Source organism: Trachurus japonicus, chromosome 19 (assembly GCF_045865225.1).
Source record: "Trachurus japonicus isolate A0001 chromosome 19, Traja_1.0".
Lineage (NCBI taxonomy): Eukaryota > Metazoa > Chordata > Actinopteri > Carangiformes > Carangidae > Trachurus > Trachurus japonicus.
The window spans coordinates 16,841,788-16,862,459 of NC_140925.1; the positions used below are offsets into that span (position 1 = coordinate 16,841,788).

At 42.0% G+C, this 20,672-nt stretch overlaps 1 protein-coding gene and 1 long non-coding RNA gene across 4 annotated transcripts; one reads left to right on the forward strand and one right to left on the reverse strand.

Annotated features, from left to right (window-relative positions):
• Positions 1 to 1,213: 1,213 nt before the first annotated feature.
• Positions 1,214 to 13,445, forward strand: LOC146967664 (uncharacterized). Of its 3 annotated transcripts, XR_015034398.1 has the most exons (5): positions 1,214 to 1,377; positions 2,143 to 2,256; positions 5,106 to 5,191; positions 10,930 to 11,093; positions 13,379 to 13,445. It is a non-coding gene; the product is annotated as an uncharacterized LOC146967664 (long non-coding RNA). The 3 variants fall into 3 exon arrangements; XR_015034399.1 differs by lacking the exons at positions 1,214 to 1,377; positions 2,143 to 2,256 and adding an exon at positions 4,523 to 4,614; XR_015034397.1 differs by lacking the exons at positions 10,930 to 11,093; positions 13,379 to 13,445 and having other exon boundaries at positions 5,106 to 5,831.
• Positions 7,730 to 19,604, reverse strand: adgra1a (adhesion G protein-coupled receptor A1a). Its single transcript, XM_085761548.1, has 7 exons — positions 19,365 to 19,604; positions 18,724 to 19,000; positions 13,361 to 13,488; positions 12,200 to 12,323; positions 10,935 to 11,086; positions 9,631 to 9,726; positions 7,730 to 9,527 (listed from the first exon to the last, which is right to left on the reverse strand). The coding sequence occupies exons 2-7, from the start codon at positions 18,724 to 18,726 to the stop codon at positions 8,027 to 8,029; spliced, it is 2,004 nt and encodes a 667-aa protein (XP_085617674.1). The 5' UTR covers positions 18,727 to 19,000; positions 19,365 to 19,604; the 3' UTR covers positions 7,730 to 8,026.
• Positions 19,605 to 20,672: the final 1,068 nt, after the last annotated feature.

Below are 20,672 nucleotides of genomic sequence, written 5' to 3' on the forward strand. Positions count from 1 at the left end.
CAGGATGCTTTACCTTTTATTCAGCTGAATACTTTCTCAGAATTGTTTACATGTATAGATATCATACTCTATACTATAGGTACATCTGAAATGAGTCTCTACAACAGGTGTCATTGGAGTGATGAGAAAGTTAAACTAATTATTTCATTAAAAAAACATTGTGCAATTAAGACTATTAGAAGTACCATGTAATATAGTTATAGATTAGTGCATGCTTTAAAATGACAGAATATATGGGAGTAATTTGTTAATCATATGGGGAGTACAGAGATAATTTATTATACATTTTGGTGAGTTGAACACAATTAAAAATGGTGAACTGTACTTTCATCTTCTCAGTAAAAGAAAAAAAACAACAACAACACACTCTCCTGATTGAGTAGATGTTTTGAAATGTTGCTCCCATGATCCTGTCTTAAATCTATTTCCTGGTTGATATGAAACTTTTTCATTGGGCTTTTAACTGAGTGAACAAACTGTTAAAAACTGTCTCAAATCCATGCCACACATTAATTCTGTACAGCAGCTGTTATGAACTAATCAGCAAAATGTTTTCCCTCAGATTTAATTGGGTTTTTCCCCCAATATTATTTATTTCATAATGTCATCATACATTTTTCCCAGTCGCTGCAGCTCCATTTTCTTTGTTCAGTGCACTGAGGGAAAATACTACACAGTCTCAGAAATCCACTACACTTGTGCTGTCACACTGTCTGCTCTAAGTTATATTCAGTCATTTAGCCACTACAGTGGCCCAGACAGGTGGACACAATGCAGCACCCGCAGCGTGAGTGCAAATTATGACACAATACAACAAGTAGTATGACTTACTATGTGTTACTTAAAGTAGGTTCATATCAATGTGCCTCCATTTGAGCAAAAAAGCAGCACAAAAGCTCAGCGATGTGCTGCTGTGGATGAAGTCATCCTCAAAAATAAGTTCTAGCCACTTTAAATTCATGGGATTCATAGGATTTTTTTTTTTTTTTAAGTTGCACAGCTCTATTTTGCTGTCAAACAGCCCGCTCCTCTAGAGCTAAAGCTAGTGAATCATTGAACCACCATATTAATTCCTACAACTACAGCGTGCACTGTCTCACTGGCAGAGGCCTCAGCCAGATGTTCAATCTCAGTACTAGGTTGAGGTTACTAGGTTCATCTAACTCACTCACATGGTGATCGAGCCACAGATCTGATCTAATGATCTGATCTGATCAAACAGCCATAAACTATTGATACTTGCTTCACTTATGAACCACCCTTGGCTTGTACAGTGTTGGTTATGGTCAGTCTATTAACAGAAGTACACCAACAGCACTACTCAGGTTCACGACAAGTCTACTGCCCCCCCCTCCAGGTTTCTCCTTCATTGCCCATGTGAGTATTGAACTCTCCTAAAAGATTGAAAGGGATAGTTCAACATTTTGGCAAATTGGCCCATTGCCATAATCCCTGTAGTTTTAGCAGTATGTTCGTTACCTTTAATTGTCGGTGCAAGCTGTTTTTAGAACGGTGGAGCAGAACCCCGAGCTGCTCACAGCTACGCTACAGAGGCTGATGGGATTTCTTGGTTTCCCTCATCAAACTCCTCAAATACACAATCCAACAACTCCAGAACGCTCTCGTGGACAAGTTGTGACCTGCACATTCACCACGCTATGAGATAATAACAGAACGTTACAAGACAGTTGTTTTCGAGGGAAATTCATGCAAAACCGCAGATGCACAGTTTTTCAACAAGCAGTCTCTGCATTTACCTCGAAAACAACTCCGCCTCGTAACGTTCCGTTATTATCTCATAGCGTGGTGAATGTGCAGGTCACAACTTGTCCACAAGAGCGTTTTGGAGTTGTTGGATTGTGTATTTGATGAGTTTGCTGAGGGAAACCAAGAAATCCCTTTAGCCTCGTAGCGTAGCTCTGAGCAGTTTGAGGCTCTGCTCCACCGTTCTAAAAATAGCTTGCACCGACAAATAAAGGTAACGAACCTACTGCTATGACTACAGGGATTATGGCAATGGGCCAATTTGCCAAAATGTTGAACTATCCCTTTAAGATCCCTATGTTGGTATCATTTCCACAGTCCTACTGAACTGTTTGTTGGCACATAGTCATAGACAACAAATCTGATTCTCCTTTCCAGGCATTTGCAGTTGCACGGAGGTGATCTCTCTGGGGGGAGCTCCAACAGCTGGGGGCCACTGAGTATCCTCTCACAGCTGGGACTGTTGATCCTTAGCAAGTGCTATGTGTGGAGGTGAGCCCAACACTATACTGTACTTGATATAGCTCCACCTCCAGCACCAGTTTTGGTTTGGCTTTTTTCCTTGTAAGAGGTGACATCCCACTTTAGGACCAGTCTACAATGACAGGGATCGCTGCACCTGACCTGTGTCCCTACTTTTGCCGTAATATTTCAATCCACCGAGAATCCATCTAAAATAAGCAATAGTAAACCACTGAGCATAAGCTGACCACTTTTTTATTGTGAACATTTTTTGATAATATATAGTGAACGTTTAATGAAATAAAACAAGCCAGAGAGATATTGTAATGCACAGAGACATTGCAGCAGCATGTCCACAGGGGAGGCACTGTAGCGGAGAGACTGGACATTTGTCAAGCAAATTTGCAATAATTACCGTACATAGAAATATATGTTTGTAAAACTATAATAGCTTTAAGAGGCTGAATCTTAAACCATGTGTGTGCAACATGTCGTGTAGGCAGGTGCAGGCGAGAGGCCAGGACAGCAGGAAGACAGCCAGGTCTGCAGGCTTCTGTAGGGCTTCAAAATAGGTCATGTTCACATCAGGGACATCTGCATAATTTTTCTGACTTCTCTGCTGCTGAAGAGATTCAGGCCAGTGGCCTGTGGCTGTGGAGGAGAGGACTGTGCGGGGGGAAGGGATGGATGGAGGAGACCTCTCCATAAAGCATTATCATCGTTAGGAATGCTGAGACAAAAACACAAGAGTTGACTGAACGCTTTTCATCTCAGCTGATTTTTTCGACCACATCCTTTACTCACAGATTTTCGGTCTTGGACAGTGAGAGTGTAGTATTCAGTCTCCGAAAATGATGAGTCACAAATTGTTTGGTGTTTTCATGTATGTGACATGTGATTTCATATATGATGAGTCAGCATGAGAAAAGCAGCTTTTGTGTTTGTGTTTGTTTGTGTTCATGGATTCACAGCTGTGATGGGAGGTTATTCTAATTTTTACACAAAGGCACAAAGTTGGGCATGATTGAGGGTGTGTTTCTTTGAGTGACAGGTGGTTCAGTGTGTGAATGGCACAAACTGGCATGGACCCTAGTCTCAGCTCCACGCTCGCCACCTCCTCTTTGCTCATTTTTGGATTAGCTGGAAGTTAGGTGCAGTCAGGTTTCAAATTTCAGTCTCAAAGCTGCTCCTCAGAAACCTGTGGGTGACATCCATCTTTGTGCAGTCTATGATGCAGACACAGAATGTGTTTGTGGCTCTGATTACAATAGAAGAGAGAATAGAATTACTTACTGGATTGCAGTCATTACACTTTGTTAAATATGGATATAAGTCATTGACAGGCTTGTTTTCTGAACAAAATCATTACATATTTTCATAAACCTTTAGCTTCTATGACTGGACACTGCAAGAAAACATCTACTATGTCGTTCTTGAACCTTTTCCAGGTATGTTATTGAACAACTGTCCTGTCATTTATGTTGCTGGACCGGTTCTACAGCCATGTCAGCAGGTCTGTGAGGCTGCACTGGGTTGCTTTCATCTAAATAATAACACATCTCAGTTATGTCTGTTAGTGGGAAAACAAAGCACAGCTTAAGTTGTAGAGAATATTGTTTTGCAGGGAACCTATTGGATAAACTAAACTGCTGGTTAGATTAAAAAGATGAACTGATGTTGGTGCTATGAAAACTCCATCGCCAAAATCATAGTTTATCCTTAGAGGAACATAAACGTCTAAACTATGTATAATGACAATACACGCAAATACTGTAACCTTGGTAAAAATCTGACAAATGTTAATCTTAACAAAATTCTGCACTAAGTTCAATTAAATAACATTAAATAGAGTACTGTGGAACACGCACAACATAGGCTACAGGAAATACATACAAAATTCATTGAACAGATTGATGTGTATAAAGTTTTTCCTATAAATGTAATCAATTACTTTATGCAGCCCATAAAATGCGTTTATAATTATGACACAAATACACAGCTTTGATCCCAGCTCACTATAAACATGCTATAAAATACTTATGACATGTAATTTCAGTCTACCAACTTGCACAAAGAGAGAAGATCGACTCATACACTGGCTCACAGTACAACTTTATTTCTAGTGCAGACAACACACAGTGCTCATATACTGGCTTTGTCTTACAAGGTGTTCACTTGTTTCTTTACACTGTTGAAAATCCACAATAGACGTGACAAATAAAAAAAAGAAGCCACATTAAAATGGTCTCATGTTTGGACAGCAACCTTCAGTGTCATTTCAACACAACAGGTGATTCTGTTCGTGGCCTGGGAAGACGCTTAAAGCTGTCGCAACACTGGGACACAACAACACATCACATGTACACAGTCATCAACGTCAGCCCGAAGGTTAGTGTCGTTTCATGATCACATGGTTGAGCAAACTGGGATATGGTGACATATAAGTGAACTTCTGTGTTTAACCTACAATATCTAACGGTGATATGACTCACGCCTCCTCAGATGTAACGGTAGTTTCCATATGAAGCTAGAGTAATGTATTCCACTTTCAGCCTCATTATGGCCTCAAAGTAGAATAAAATGTAAGCATAAGCATAATGAGTGAAATTTCAATTATGCCACTGAATGCCCTGAATCTGAGAGGTTCATAAAGAACGCTCAGAAAAGCTTGATTTAATATGAAGAATCTGGATGAAGTAAACCTAATAATGTAAACCAGGATTGAGGTTGATAAAATAATGAACCATTCAATAAATCAAGGCCATTTCCCTCACTGCATCTCTATGGCACTGAAAGCAAAATGATAATGTAGAGGAATGATTCTACAGTTAACAGTGTCTCTCACTTTCTCATTTTGTTTTTCCTGCTTTATCTGATAGAGACAGTGAGTGGTGAGTGGAGAGAGCGAGGATGACAAGCAGCCAAGGACCCAGACTGCTGCTGAAAGGACTCGGCCTTTTATATGGTACAATGATAGAATAGATCTTTGTATATACACATATATCTTCCCTAAAAAATGATTTATAATTGCTGGAAAAAAGCCCTGTGTGCTCAGATATGAAACATACATAATCCCTTACGTGACATGGTCTAAATCTGTGGATGAAGTGGCCTTTGTGGAGTTGGGTGAGCGATGTATTATAACGTTATTTAGTGAGACCGCTCTTTCTGAGATCAAGGATCAGGGCTGTGAACTTTACAGGTTGAAGCTGTTCTATAAAGCTACTGAGCTCTGATGTGATTGGTCTTCTTCATGTCTAAAAAAAACTGGTACAGTTCTACTGTTAAATTATGGAAAATGTGCTTAGTCCCTTTCATTTTGGGAATATAAGGTGATTCATCATGTTTGTGTGCTACATGCAGACGTATGTAAATCTTTAATCTGTGAACCGACAAAAAAAATCTTGTGGTTTCAGTTGGGCATTATATGGTGAGATTACTTTGAGATTAGTTTTCGAGCCCTCTGTATGCTGTCTTTTCATTTCCAGTCCTTATGCTAAGCTAGGTTGATCACCTACTGGAGTCAGATCTGCACAGACACAAGAGTCACATCTATTCTTTCATTTTCCACTATGTCAAATTATATCTATATAATCCAGACATGAGGCATGAAGCATAGAACGAATCAATTCACAATAAAGAAAAACTGGGGCAGAAAGAGAAGCCTGTGATATTCAGGCCTCAAAGCTGATACACTACAACGTAGGACATGACTGCAGGGCCGAGTCAAGTTGAGACGTCCACTGTTGTTTGACTCACATGAGAGGGCGCTCATGTCTGGGAAACACTGATTAGGCTTGAACTGAAGCTAAACCTGAAAGCTAACCTCACAAGAACCAAGCTGGTCTGAGTGGAGACGTTTCCGTGGTAACTTTAACCAGACTTAACGAACTGCTCCATGAGACAGAAAATGAGCCTGATTTATTGACTAAGGCCTGGCTTAACCCGTAAACACATCTCTGGAGAAAATGTATGGAAGTTTGTTTTTTTTTTGGAACAACTCGAAAGTTGCTAATGAACTTTTAAAAACCTGAGTTCAAGTTAGTATGATGCTACAAACAATGCTGAGAATGAGTTGTGTGTAGGTTCTCATCACAGTGAAAACTGGCACATAGTTTTGGCACTGCACAGAGTTTGTGCTTCGTAGCACATTGCACTTTTCTTTTGAATTATTATCCCACCAAGTGAGGGTTGCTATGGTACATACTAGTGCAATATTTGTCAGACAAGAGTCCATTTGACTCTATTTGGCAGCATACATAAAGTGTCTCCATAGAAAATCTTCACACATCATAAATATGTTTTTTTTATATCAAGATATTCATAAATGTAAAATTCTGCAAGGGTGAGATCCATAATAACAAATACATATAGCACCAACACGCCACATCTCTATGTACCTAGTCATGCACATGAAAAAAACACACATGCTCACAATGATTAAAATCACCTGTGTAACTCATATTCAAAATGATATTGTGTCTGAACAATGCCATTATGAACATAACATTAACAAATATAGATCTTTGTCAAAACAGATCAATCCGAGTATTTAAAGGTGCAATCAGTGATACGTCCTCTTTGCATAATACTGGATTGGATCAGGTGTAATTATCTATAGGCCTATTCACATCTCTTTCCCCCCAACACAGGTCAGTTTAGGATTAGGTCCAAACCTGTGAAGACCTCTACTGAGGACACATGCAGCATTTGACAGATGATTCTGAAGCTTCAGATTCTCCCTCTTTTCTTTCTAAAGGGCTTTGAGAAGTTTAGAGACGATTCATTTATTGTGTTTCTCTATCATCAAGTAAAATGTGAACATAATTCCTGTGATTGGAAAACAACTGGGATGAGCTTGAGAGCTCCAGTTCCTTGGCCAAGGGTAGAGGGAGGGATACAGGTTTTTAACAGGTCCATGTAGTTCCTAGTATGTATAATTAAACTTCCCTTCATACTTTTGATCCTGTGAGGACCTTTAAGCAGTGTGCCTGACCTGCTTGTCTTTGGACTGTAGGAGAACAGTGGAGCAACTGATGCAAACACTGGGAGCAAACACAAAATCAACACAAAAAAGACTCAGCTAGAGCTGGTGCAGGTCAAACAACTACATTACTGTGGCCCTCAATTACTGACTGCAACTTTAAAGGAGACACATTATGCCCCTTTTCCACAAATTTAAATAGTTCCCAGGAGTCTTAAAGACATGTCTGTGACAAGCTTTGGTCAAAACACCCCAAGGATCAAACATCACAGCTCTTTTCATCCGCAAAATAGCCCTGTTCAAAATGGCTGTTTTTTCAGTGCCTGCCCCTTTAAATGCAAATGAGCCACTGCTTGCCCTGCCCTGCCCTTTCTACCGGTACTGGTACTCACAGGTAGGGGAGGTATTATGCAAATTCAAAAACTAATGACATCATTGTCAGACAATGAAGGGAACAGCTCAGATTTTCTTTTTAAGTCTCACATTTTGGGGGCTGGAAGGCAAGACAAACACCCAAATATATGTTAAAGAACCTTAAAAAATTTGATATTTCCATAATATGTCCCCTTTAAACTGCATTGAGCAGGAAATCAATTCAATATCAATGGAACCTCTCTCGAATATTCCTCATAAATACACACAATTTGTACCACACAAAGATAACTTTGTCATGAAGGGTCTTCGGGATACAAAGGCCCCACTGAAAACTCAACCTGTGGTTTAAGGGCAAAGCTGAAGGCAGTGAGGCCCGGACGCTTGAGGAGAGATCCGATCACAGGGTCTGCAGTAAGGTCTCGCACACGCACAATAAGAAAGCTATACAGTGGTTTCATTCCTCCAGGGGCCAGTTCGTATGTTCCTCGTGGTGTCCGAACCGAACAGGCTGTCCTCCTGCAGGCTCCTGTTTCTGCTGATGGTGCCCCGCAGGTTGACGGCGGTGTGCCGTCGAGGCAGAGTGTTTCTGGGGAAACCCTTCTGCTCCGGCTCTTCGCAGAGGTTATCCTTTCCCTTGTCTGTTGTCTTTGACATGCAGCTGTAAGCGTCGGGGTCTTGCTGATACTGCAAGGCGAAGGGGTCGGGTTTCTCGCAGCAGCTCGCGGTGGAGGAGTGATCGGCCGAACTGTACATGTGCCACTGGCAGGTGTGGATCCCGTGAGAAGGCAGGAGAAGGCTGTGACAGGAGCTGATGCTGTCGTGCATGTTGTGCGCGTGGCTGTGGCAGGAAGCCATGGAGTCTTGTACGCTGTGGCAGGAGGTCTGGCGTTGCAGGCTGTGGCAGGAAGCCAGCTGTTTATCCAAGTGAGGGCTGAGGCAGGGGAGCTGGATGTCTGGGTGCGGGCTGTTGGAAACCAGCGGGGAGCCTTCGAGATGGTGCGCCACGCGAGGGCTGTCCAGGTGGGAGCTGTGCACGCTCCCGTCCATGCTGGTGGAGGCCATGTGAGAGCGGTAGTCCTGGAGGCACGGGCGGGGGCGGTTGAAGGAGCGCGACTTTGTTCTGTCACTAAGGCAGCTCTGCAGGGGCAGGATGGGGCGGGGAAGTTCGTCAGGAAGCGACTGCGGGCGGGGCGAGGGCATGGGCTCGGCCAGAGGGGAGATGGGGGCCGAGCTGACGGGGCTCATCACGGCCACGCAGCACGGCCCCGCGTGGTCCGTCGAGGGGCTCTGGGGGGGCGGCGTCATTTTGTGGTAAGCGCTCTGCATAAGGTGAGGGGAGAGCAGCGGCTGCTTGCCCGAGCACGGGGAGTTGAGGTGGCAGTGGGGCTGATGGAGCCCCTGCCTCTGGTGCTGCTGCCCGGCCCCGTTGCTGTCTTCCATCTTGGACTTGGACGGACAGCACGCCCACCAGCGGTGCCACACGTCGTCCCGTTTGGCACAGTGCTGGATGAGAAGGAAGAGTCCGAGAGTGACACAGAAAGCCCCGTAGAGGCAGCTGAATATCATATCCAAGAAGTGTCCCAGCGATACCGCCAGTCCCCCTAAAGCCCACGTAGCCAGGAACAGAAAGAGAGTGAAGGCTGTCGCCCGGAGCTGAGATTTAAACGAGTGCTCGTTGGCCAGGACTGACACGCCGGTGGCAAAGGGCGGACAGTCCCCGGCAGGTCCAGACGTTCCAGCAGGGTCAGGGTGGCAGTGATTGTTTGACTCACTGGATGACAACTGCTGCTGCTCCTCATTCAAGATCCGCAGCTCGTACTTCCTCTCCGGGTGACGTTTGAGCTGGATGTAGGTGCACAAGAAGTACACAGACATGACTAAGACCAGAAGAGTGATTGGGGCGTAGAAACCTCCAAGACTTGGTTCCCATGCCATCCAGCAGCTGAGAATGACACAAAGACACAGAAACATTTATTTTTACATTTTATTTTTACGTAACCATGAATGAAAATGTGAATGCGTGCTCAGAAATAGTAAGTACTCACTACAAAGCGTCATCCCTGCTGCCATAGTTATCCATGCCGAACGCTGCTGTGACTCCAACTATTATGAGAGGGATTCCGTCACTGATAAGATAAAACCTGCAGAAAAATGGTGAAAAATATCAAGTAGTGCTTTGAAATTTTGCAGGTTCACTATTCAGGCAAAACAAAATCCAGCTGAATAAAAAAAGTTCAACATTTTGACAAATTGGCCTATAATCCCTATAGTCATAGCAGTAGGGTTGTTACCGTTTAATTGTTGGTGCAAGCTATTTTTAGAATTCAGGACTTTGTAGAAGCTGCTTTGGTGGCACTTAGAGTTTGAGCAGTCATTCTCAAACTTTTTGCCCTCAAAACTCTGAGCTTTACAAATAGTGTTATACCCTTGCCCTGATCTATACCACACCATAGTATTATTATCACAGAGGTTTACTGAGAGTTTATTCGACATTCTGGCCTGGTGTGAGCTTTTTTAATCTATAGCCAATCAATTTTCCACTTAAGTTCCAGACACGAGGGATCAAGGCTCAACTGCAAACAGGAAGCACCTGAGGGAAGGTTCAGAACATTGCAAATGAGATTTCAGTTGATTTTTTTATTTTTATGAATTTCACATTATTATTATTTATTCAGTGGGTAAAAATAAGCATTTATCAATTTAAAATTACATTTTCAAACAAATAAATGAAATGCCCTTCTAAATACTTTAGAAGTGGAGCTTGATTCATTGTTGCATGAAGGATCAGCTACAAACAATAGCCTGTGTGATGTAAAATTATTATAGACTTGTATACTACTGATTAAAAAGAACTTAGTTCTAAGATTTGTTCAATTTCAAATTCTCTGTGATTTAACAGTGATTGCCTCTAGGGCTTTTCACACTGTCATAGTGCACTGAGATTAATCGGTTGCTGACAGGGCAGGAGCACGTAGGAGCATCGGGTGGCTGAGTATTGTTCTTTGTGACTTTTGGCAGGTCTGTGATTCAGGAAGGACACTCAAGGATGAACTGAATACGGATGAGTTGGCTTAGCGCTTCAGCATTTGGTTTCTGGAAATCAGCAGGAGAGAAGGACATCCAAGGACAGGAGCATCTCTGCTGCAATCCTTTCTGTATGTGACAGAGTTTAATATCTTTAAGCTGTCTTTCATCACGCTCCCCTTTCATTTTTTGAAAAGCAGCTTACTGCTTGTTGACGGAACCGGGAAAGGCAGTTTTGATTCAGTTACACTGTATTGTCCAGAGATTTTATAAGAACAATGTACCACTGCATGCATTAACATCTACTTACTTTCTTGCAGCTTACCTGAGGATGGTTGGTTTGGTGCGAGTCTGGGCCAGCCCGTTCTTGTCCTGGGTCTTTAGAGGGTCTTTGGAGACGTCTTTGCAGATGTTCCTCGCCGTGAACGTCAGCCACATCATGGTAGACAAAGAGGCATAGTGGAGCACGATGCCAACCTAACAGGTAAAGATGCAGATAGACATTACCAAAAGCAACACATGAGTATGAGATGGGTAATCATCATGCCACATCCTGTGTCCTATCCTTTTATCTTTGAGTCATGCTGCTAACTGAATAGAAAGAGAAATATATTGCAGTATGTCCACTGAACCAACTTTATTTTGTTTTATGAAATTCCTCTTGCACTGATGCACTCTATTCTACAGCTAACTCTGATCTCTCTGCTCCGCCAAGGTACCAGAAATAAAGAAAGACCACTGTCAGGAGCAAGTAGCATGTTTCTAACCAGTGTTGGACACATTACGTTATGGATACTAGTTACTTTCCCCAAAAAGTAACTGAGTTAGTTACTGAATTACTACATTATAAAAGTAACTAATTACCAGGAAAATCTAATAAAATGCTCATATTATGTCAAATTACTTGGACTTGTCCCCCTATCCACCTAACCATAAGCCTGCCTGTGCGGAGGAGGAATACTGAGTGAGTTGTTTTTTTTCCCGACTAGTTCATGAACTGAAATAATGTGTATATAATGTACACTATAACGGGTGTGGGTGTATAATTTTGTGACTTCTTGAGTCAAGTAACGGCGCATTTTAACAGTAATGTCAACAGCGTTATAACGGGGGAAACATTTTGATTACCATACTCGTTAGCTACTGAAAAAAGTAGTGACGTTAGTAACACCATTATTTTATAACGCCGTTATTCCCATCTAATGTTATTATTGACCCCAGTTTTATCATAAGTAGGGATCTCCTGTTTGATAGGCAACTGAATATTATTGACAGGATTTCCTTAAAAAAAATACAGGATGGCTAGATGTAAATTAATGGTTTTAGTAATGGATAAAAGCAATAGAATACGAAGTAAGCTCTTTTTTACTACTGAGCAGGGAAACATGGAGGACCTGACCAGAGAAGCAGGGCCCAGCCTTGTTTGGTAGTATCTTATTTGAGACCCATTTGTCAGTGACCTCAGGACTGACAGGAAGTGCCTGACTAACAACCGAAGAGGCCTCCAGCTCTCTCAGGACCATCATATTGTGCTGGCATCCTAAAAATATCAGCACTCTTAAAAAGTAGGGGGGAGAAAAAAAAACTTACAATCTGACACACAAAAGGGAGGTTGATCTGGTTGATGCCCCCGGCAAAAACTCCAAATGTAAGTCCTGTGTGAAAGAGGAAGTTGAGGAGCGTGTGCCAGCCATTCCTGCTGATGCGGATCACACTGCAAAATATGAACAGAGTTCAAAGTTAACAATTAAGCATGAATAATGAATGATGAATGAATTAATATAGCATACTGTATGCTGAAGTGTCACATTTGCCATTGAGAAGTGACTCAAATCAACTGTACAGCTGTATATGGAAATAATTCAGAAGCTAGGAAATACAATACAATTCCAACATCACTATTCATTTGAATTAATAAGGGCTTAATTTGTTTTGCTGACAATACTCAGTTATACATGCCCTTCAAACCCACATATTTTAGCAGCTTATTAAACACAAGATCATCCTTCAGTTTAACAATGATAAATCTGAGGTCTCATCTTAGTGTCTGGCAAACATTATTAAGTTGTCTCAAACTCATGTGTCTCAATAATGGGCCTTGTTCAACAATTGCTGATTCACAAAATGTTGTTCAAGCTTTCCTCGCTCAGCTTCAGCACTGTAATGCACCTACTCAGGTATCAGCCAAGGCTGCCCCTCTCTCTGTGTGGTACACAATGTTGCTGCAGAGACCACACCACCCCTGTACTTGTATCAGCTCCCTGGATAGATTTAGATTTAAAGATATCATTGCTAACCTTTCAGGCCTTTAGCAGCCTTTCTCCTAAACACCCATCTGATTTATTGACCTTGTATGTGGCCTCTCCACCACTAAGATCCACTGATGGAGCCCTGCTGCAGTCTGAGACACAAGGTGATGGTGCTTTCGCTAATAGAGCTATTAGAGCCTCACTACAGGACTGTCTGCCTGAGCTGGACTCAGACACAGGTTGTTGTTTTTTTTTACTGTTTTATTCCTGTTCATTTCTCCCCATGTTTTTATTTTATTGTTTTTACTTCCCCTATTCTTTTGCCTTTTATAAACCACTTGCATTACTATGTAAATCAAGTTTATTGTTATGACTATTATCAGATATAAGATTATCCATATACTGAGACCTTTACATTTTTAATATACATATAAACACTGTTGTATTAACATATTAAGACTTTAAAAATGTGAAACCATCCTTTAACAAATGTTCCTCTCACCTGTGATGGACAATATAGGTCATGATGGAGACTAGCAGACAGAGCAGCATGACTGCAGTGCAGGCATACACCACTGGATGCAGGTAATCCCCAGGGTATGGTGGGAATGACAACACTCTCTTCAAATCCTGTGAATATTTACAAAGAGGACAATACAGTGTGTTTTATAAAGTCATTGCTTAATCTCTTCTTTTCCACAAGAACTGAGAATAAATCACCCTGTCACATAAAGCAACATTATGCCATTGTCCAATGAAAGAAAAAAAACAAAACAATGCTGAATGAGCTGGACTGCTTTAGTGTTGCCAACTGTTTTTGCAAAAAAGTGTCCAGATGGTCCTGTATGTTGTGTGGTGCATTTGTCTGCCTACATCATTCAGTTTCAAGGAACAGTTTAAACAGTTTGGGACACATGTTTTGTTTTTTGCTGATGATGAGACAAGATATATTCACTCACTGCATATGTGTTAAGTGGAATCAGAGTGTGTAGCGTAGCCTGCCAACCTAGCACGTTCCATAATTTAGACACACACCTACAAACACATCTAAAGCTCCCTGATCATCCATTCATCCTTGACATCATCGCAGCGTTTACCACACTGGTTAAAGCCCATGTTCTCGCGTGTGCAAAGTGTAAAATGGTTCATGGGTGTGAAGTAAATGCAAAGTAAGACTCTTGTACCACTATATTTTTGCATGCTTTATTTACAGTGACTGTGTGTTAAAGGGATAGCTCAACATTTTGACAAATTCGCCTATTGCCATAATCTCTATAATCATAGGGGTAGGTTCATTACCTTTAATTATTGGTGCATGTCTCTGCGGGGCAGAGACGCAAGCTGCTCAGCGAACACAATGGAGGTGAATGGTACACGTCCCCTGTCCCTCAAAACTCATCAAATACACAATCCAACAACTCCAAAACACTCTCATTGCCAAGTTGTGACTTGCACATTCACCACACTTTGAAATAATAATGTAACATTACGAGAGAGAGAGAATTGTTTTCGAGGCAAATGCATAGCCGGAACTACATTCCAGACATGGCTGTGGGCGGAGTGATTTCAAAAGTGCAAGTAGTTCAGAGTATTTGCTTCATATGTCGTAATGTTACATAATTATATGTGGTTATTTCATAGTGTGGTGAATGTGCAGGTCACAACTTGTCCATGAGAGTGTTTTGGAGTTGTTGGATTGTGTATTTAATGAGTTTAGAGGGACAGGGGACCTGTACCATTCACCATTCTCCATTGTGTTCACTGAGCAGCTCACGTCTCTGCCCCGCTGATCTCAAAACAACATGCACCGATAATTAAAGGTAATGAACCTACGCCTATGACTATAGGGATTATGGTGATTATGCCTTTAAGCTTTAACGATGAAGCTCAGTGGAAGTTCAATCACAATTTCTCCCTCTCTCAACCCACTCTAGGTGTCTGGCAACCAATCAGATGTCACCGCTATCTGTCCCTGCAACCGCCTCCACAACATCCACCTCCAGTCTTTTTGCTCATGGCCATAAAACTTCACTCATTAACAAGTGAGTCTTTTCTTCACCGTCCACTGGCTGCTGCTCTGCTAACATGCTGCTTGTGCTGTATACACATCATGTCACACGTCACAATCTGCACATTCACATACTGTTAGAACCAAAGAGCTTCATACATGCATGTAAAAATAAAGAAATCATGTTTCCTCCCTGCACACGGACAGTGCTGCTGCACCATCGGGATTCGTAGCATCACTCGTGCTGTAGTCAGAATGACTACATGAAGCCTGGGGACATGCTGCCGGAGCTCATACTGCGCTGCATGTTTCCAGAGCCCTCGAGCGTCTTTCAGTATGAGTGCGTCAATGAAACCTCCTGACATAGCAACCAGGGTCACTGGAAAAACAAACCCTGTGCATTTTAGTGACGTATCTGCTTATATTAAGCATACCTCACAAAAGAATAAATCTTAGCAGATTTAGGATCAAGAATTGTTCATTTTTGCATAAAGCTGTACAGATTAAAAAGTCATCTCAAAGAGTTTATACATTGATCAGTCCACTGTCAGACAAGCTGTCTATAATGAAAATGGTTTAGCTCTGTGGCCGCTCTTGGGCACCCAGCTAAGACAAATCCAAAAGCAAAAAGAATGATCAGTAATATAACAAAAAAAAACTCAGAGTAAAGTAATCACTGAAGCCTAGTAGGCTCATGATTGGATAGAGCAGTGGTTCCCAACCTTTTTTGGCTCATGGCCCCATTTTGACATCACAAATATCTGGTGACAATTTCTGGCCGTCAATCAAGATGCGCCAGCTCAGATATTTTTTTATGTTGCATTTTATTTGAGCTCGATTTATATTCGAGAAAGTGAAAGTATAGGACACAGTTGTTTAAGATTGTGTGTGGTGTCTTAATCTATAATAATTAGTTTTAAAAAATTGAATCAGTAATTCTTTTTAATCAGTTACTAGACATTTCAGGAGACCCCATTTGAATTCCAGGCGACCCCACGTGGGGTCCCGACCCCAAGGTTGAAAAACATTGGGATAGAGCACTGTGTCCCGCCATGGGCTCCTGCTCTCCAAATGCTCACCATCATCAAGAGGAAATTAATTCCTAAGTTTATCAAGTTCTCTTACAGAACAATGTCTCTAGGTGATACCGCAGGAGCAGGACAATGACCCTAAACATCAAAACAAAAACCTGCCACAGTGCCAAAAAAGAAGGAAAGAAAGAAATCCACCCTCTGAAGTGGCCCAGTCAGAGCACAGACCTGAATCCAGGAGAGGTTCTGTGAATGACCTGAGGCGAGGCACTCACAAAAGACATCCTGAGAGTATGTCTGAGCTCTTAACTCATGAAAACAGTTTATATGTTTGTCAGCTAGAGTCACAGACCACTCACTTGCATTGCATTAGTGTCTTCAATCAAATCACTTACAACTGTCTTCAAAGATTTATGTAAAGGCAAAGCCAGCCACATTCACGCATTATGAAAACAATACCAGCCAGATGCTGTTAATAACCATTATTTCACAATTTGTCAAAGACTTAATTTAACCAACTCTTTTGACTACAAGATAAATTTAGTCAGGTGATAGCCAATCCATGAGGTTACCAACATATACATTTTCTGTCATGGGAATCACTGATTTAAGTTAAATGTATGTGCATTAATATTCTTCAGCCATGCTCAGATGACTGTGAAGGAAGCTTAGAGAAAGTGACTCATATACAGTAAGTGACATGCATCCCCTGGACAGGTCTAGCATTCCTTCTGCGTTAAGAGGCAACCAACAGTTCGGCCCTCTCCTTTCTTTCTCTGGAACACACTCTTACATGTGCATAATTCAAGCTGAAGATTCCTGTGGAGGCAGAAATCAAGAGCTAACTTGGCTCCGTCTTTACGACAGCGTCAACTCGCTTTTCCTTTGTGTTCCAAGGCCTTGTATTTTAGAGACACTGTCATGTCTTCCTCCTCTCATCTCTCTCTCTCCGGGACAGCATGCGCTCTCATCATGCTCCACTGAACAAGCCATCTATTGGACAGAGCATGACTGAATAAATCCTTTGCAGTTCCCATAAAATGAGAAAACACGGGCATGCACACACAGCAGCAGAGATCAGCGTGCGCTCTACACTCCACTTATCTCAGATGATCGACCACGCTCCGTGTCAAGACGTAAGATTTTGTAATAAGGCTTCTTTGTTCTGGACTTGATGTCTGTGCTTTCTTGTAAAGAGGATCTTTTCAGCTGCGTTTATCGGCTCACAAGTCTTACAGATCAAAGTTTATTTCAAGAATAGTCCTATAATACGTTTGAAATGTTGAAAGTTGAAAGCACTCGTCGGTTGTATTAATCCACAGAAGATGAGAGATGTCTTACTGTCAATTGGTTTTCCTTTCCTGGCACCTATTTCTCTATTTCTAGGAGATGCACAAGCTAAATAAAGCAGTCTTGAGGATTATCGATCTTGAGTGCATCAAACACATTTCATCAGTATGAGGGATGTCCTGGAGATGAGTTGAGGCAGGTCAAGGCGTTCTTTAATTGACTGGTAACATCGATTACAAAGCCTGATTTATTTTATACAGCTAAATCTGTTGTTAAAGACAGACAGATAATAAGGCTTCTTTATTGTCGTCAGGGGGGAAATTAGACTCCTCGAAGCGGGAACCATCAGCACATAACACAAACCAAAGACATTACAGAATAGACACAAAATAATCATAATCATTACAATAACAATAGATACTACAATAAAAGACACCATGATATGCACTCAGTTATGACTTGGGTATAACTAGAGGCGATTATGGATCCAGACCTGTCTGGTATAGTTTCATAATAGAGAGACATGATGGGAAACGAGGATTATTGTACTGAATGATAACTTGAGGCTGCCCAATACATCAGATGATATTAACTTACTGTAGAGTATAGGCTACTAGATATGAAAATACAGAAATGCCAGTTTGGTAGGCCTAGTTGTTTTGTGCTTTGAAACTCGCAAATATTAGTGTGATGCTAGCACCTATGAAAGCAAGACAAGATTAAAAACCAAGAAGAGTGGACAATTGAGGCGTTATTCTGTGATTGGTGTGGTTGTGTGGATGTGTGGATGTAGAAAAAAAAAGGAGCATCACCATTATTTTTCTTTTCTCAAGTCTTACACAAGCCACACAAATACAGCTGTTTTGCAAAGGCTGTGTGGTGCTCTGCCTGGCCATTAATTTGATTTCATCATGTAATATCACATTAGTCAAAATACCACAAGCTACTGCTAATGCACAGAAGATTGGAGACACTGGGAGATAAGCAAGGGGGCCACGGCTTATTTTTGCCCCTGGGCCCCTTTTGTGCATTGATGCGGCCCTGTTTGAAGACCTCTAGCTTTGCAAGCTGCACTGAGCCTGCAGCGGCCAACAGTTTCAACTAATGTCATCCAACCTCACTTCTCAATCTCAGTATTAGAAGACTGCTCTGTGCTGAGGACACAAGAGTGCATTTATGCTCTCGCTGTGTCCAACTGTTTGATTTCAACAGTATTCAACCCCTTAATGACATGTAGCCTACCTGAGAAACAGCTGACTTAAAACGCCCCTAGACTGGAATATTGCATTCACTGTAACCTGATGATAGTTACTGTACATCTTATCTTATAACAATTTTACAAACCAATATCACACATTTTTAACTAAGGCTGATGGTAGCTGAATGGTGATATTATTTTTATGATACCACTCTAAACACTGTGGTAAAAAACACATTCATGTAGGCTAGGCCTCGTCGTCACAGATCACCTGCACACACACATACATAGGATAGTCAGTGTAGTAGTTATAATGATGAATGGCAGAAGGAACTCACCATGAGCCTTAGTGGAGTTACACTTGAGTTGTAAAGCTCTGCTCTCCCCCGGAGGCCCCCGCTCCCCCCTTCCCTGCGCCCTGCGGGTCCATGTAGAGTTAAGACGCTCTCAGCAGAGATTTTAGTGAACACGTTGGTGGAGACTCAAACAGTCCAGGAGCAGGAGAGAGCGATCCGATCACAGGGAACTCTCCAGCAGGCCGGTACTCTTCCTGCAACTCCTCGGCTGCAGGAGCAGCGGTGACGGGCATCCTCGGCCTCCCGGTCCCGACTCCATCTGCGCGGGCACAGAAATCAAAGCAGGAGATTCATCTGCCACCTATAGCCCAGACTTTCCTTCCATCCTCCAGCTCTGGATGACATATGAGAGTGGGCGGTGTGGGAGCGGAGCATCAGATTGCTATTTTCTGTAGTGACGACAGGTCCTGGCTTGTTCCGACAGCCTATCGCGACACGACTGTTAACATGGTTTACTTCTGCATGTGCGCCCCGACTGTCATTTTGAATAAAGAACGAACAATTAGGCTACTTTTCTCCAGATAATGTTGATCGCAGTGAAGCCAACGCTGTAATCACATGACAGACAGCCCTGTATTAAATGCACGGAGGATATAATTGTAGAGATAAGAAGCCTGAGTTACCTGCGGTGGCGTCTCCTCCTCAGCTGAGCGCGAATCAGACCCTGTTCAATCCAGGTCAGTGGAGATAGTGGCTGCGCTCCATTTGCCACTATCGATGTGCCGCATGTTACGTAGAGAGCAAGGGCGGGGAAACCCGCTTTTATCCATCAGCTGATGACCACACACAGACACACACAGACACAGCAGCTCCACAGTGACGAGGCTGGTGGAGGGTGGCTCGTTATGGGGAAGGACCAGGTGCCACAGAGTCATGAGCTCATGAATGCAGGATGTGTCATCTCATGAATTCCTGTTGGACACCATTAATAAATGATCATCACCCAGACTGAGTATCTTGAAACTCAAGACCTCAGAGCAAAATCATTGGGATCAAGTGCAAATTGTGAATTTTAAATTAAATCGAATGTCTTAAGCTATTAGGTGCTATCTCCAAACTGTGCATTTTATTAATGTCTAGCTACTACTAGGCTACTAAGTCTTTAAAGTAGGCATGTTATAGGAAACATAAAAAATGAATGTGAAGCAAGCCCAGAGTATTCCAAGGACTTTAATAAACCTTAAAGTCAAGTCATTTTTTAGGCATTGCCAATTCACAGCAGAATTTCAAGGCACTGTACAAATAAAGGTCTAGAGTAGACCTTGTCTTCATAATATTATAATATTATTTACAGCAACAAAAGTTCACACCAAGCACAAGTGCACCTGGCAACAGTGGTAAGAAAAACTTTCTTGTCAGAGGCAGAAACCTTGAGCAAAACCAGCTGCCAGAGGAAGAGAGGGGACACAATTGTTCATTTTCATTATAGTCATGTGTAGCCTCTTTTGTGTATTTCTTTTTTAAGAATGTATATGGGGTCAGCTAGTGGCAATAGAGAGAGAGCAAGAGACCCCCAGCTAAACACCTGTGTAGTCTTTTGCCTGTCCTGGCAGCAGTCAGCTGCCACATTAGTTTCCCACTCATTTTTACTGGTTAAAATGTTTAAATTAAAATAGCCTAGATTAAAAGCATGGGTTGGTTCACTTGATCGATTGAATTGATGTCATTTTAAAGTGTTTGTTTACTGATTCTTTGTTGATTGTTCCTTAACCTGACTGAATTGTCATGAGATGATTGCAGTTGTCCAGTAGGCTAGGCCTTGTTGTTGAGCCTGGTGGTGGTAGCCTACTGCACATCAAAACTGGACAGGTAGCCAAGCTTTTCAAAATGATAGCTATTGGCCTAGACTTGTGTGCTTATTTTCAATGAATGATGTGTGTGTGCCAAGGAGTTTTAAAAAAAAATATTATTATCTGTTTATTTCTATGCCT

Bases quoted from the DNA above. Each gene is read 5' to 3' on its own strand.
- adgra1a (XM_085761548.1), bottom strand. The intron at 12,324-13,360 runs GTGAGAGGAACA...CATATTTTGCAG, and splicing joins ACCTATATTGTCCATCACAG to TGTGATCCGCATCAGCAGGA. The intron at 11,087-12,199 runs GTAAGTTTTTTT...TTTACCTGTTAG, and splicing joins TCCCTTTTGTGTGTCAGATT to GTTGGCATCGTGCTCCACTA.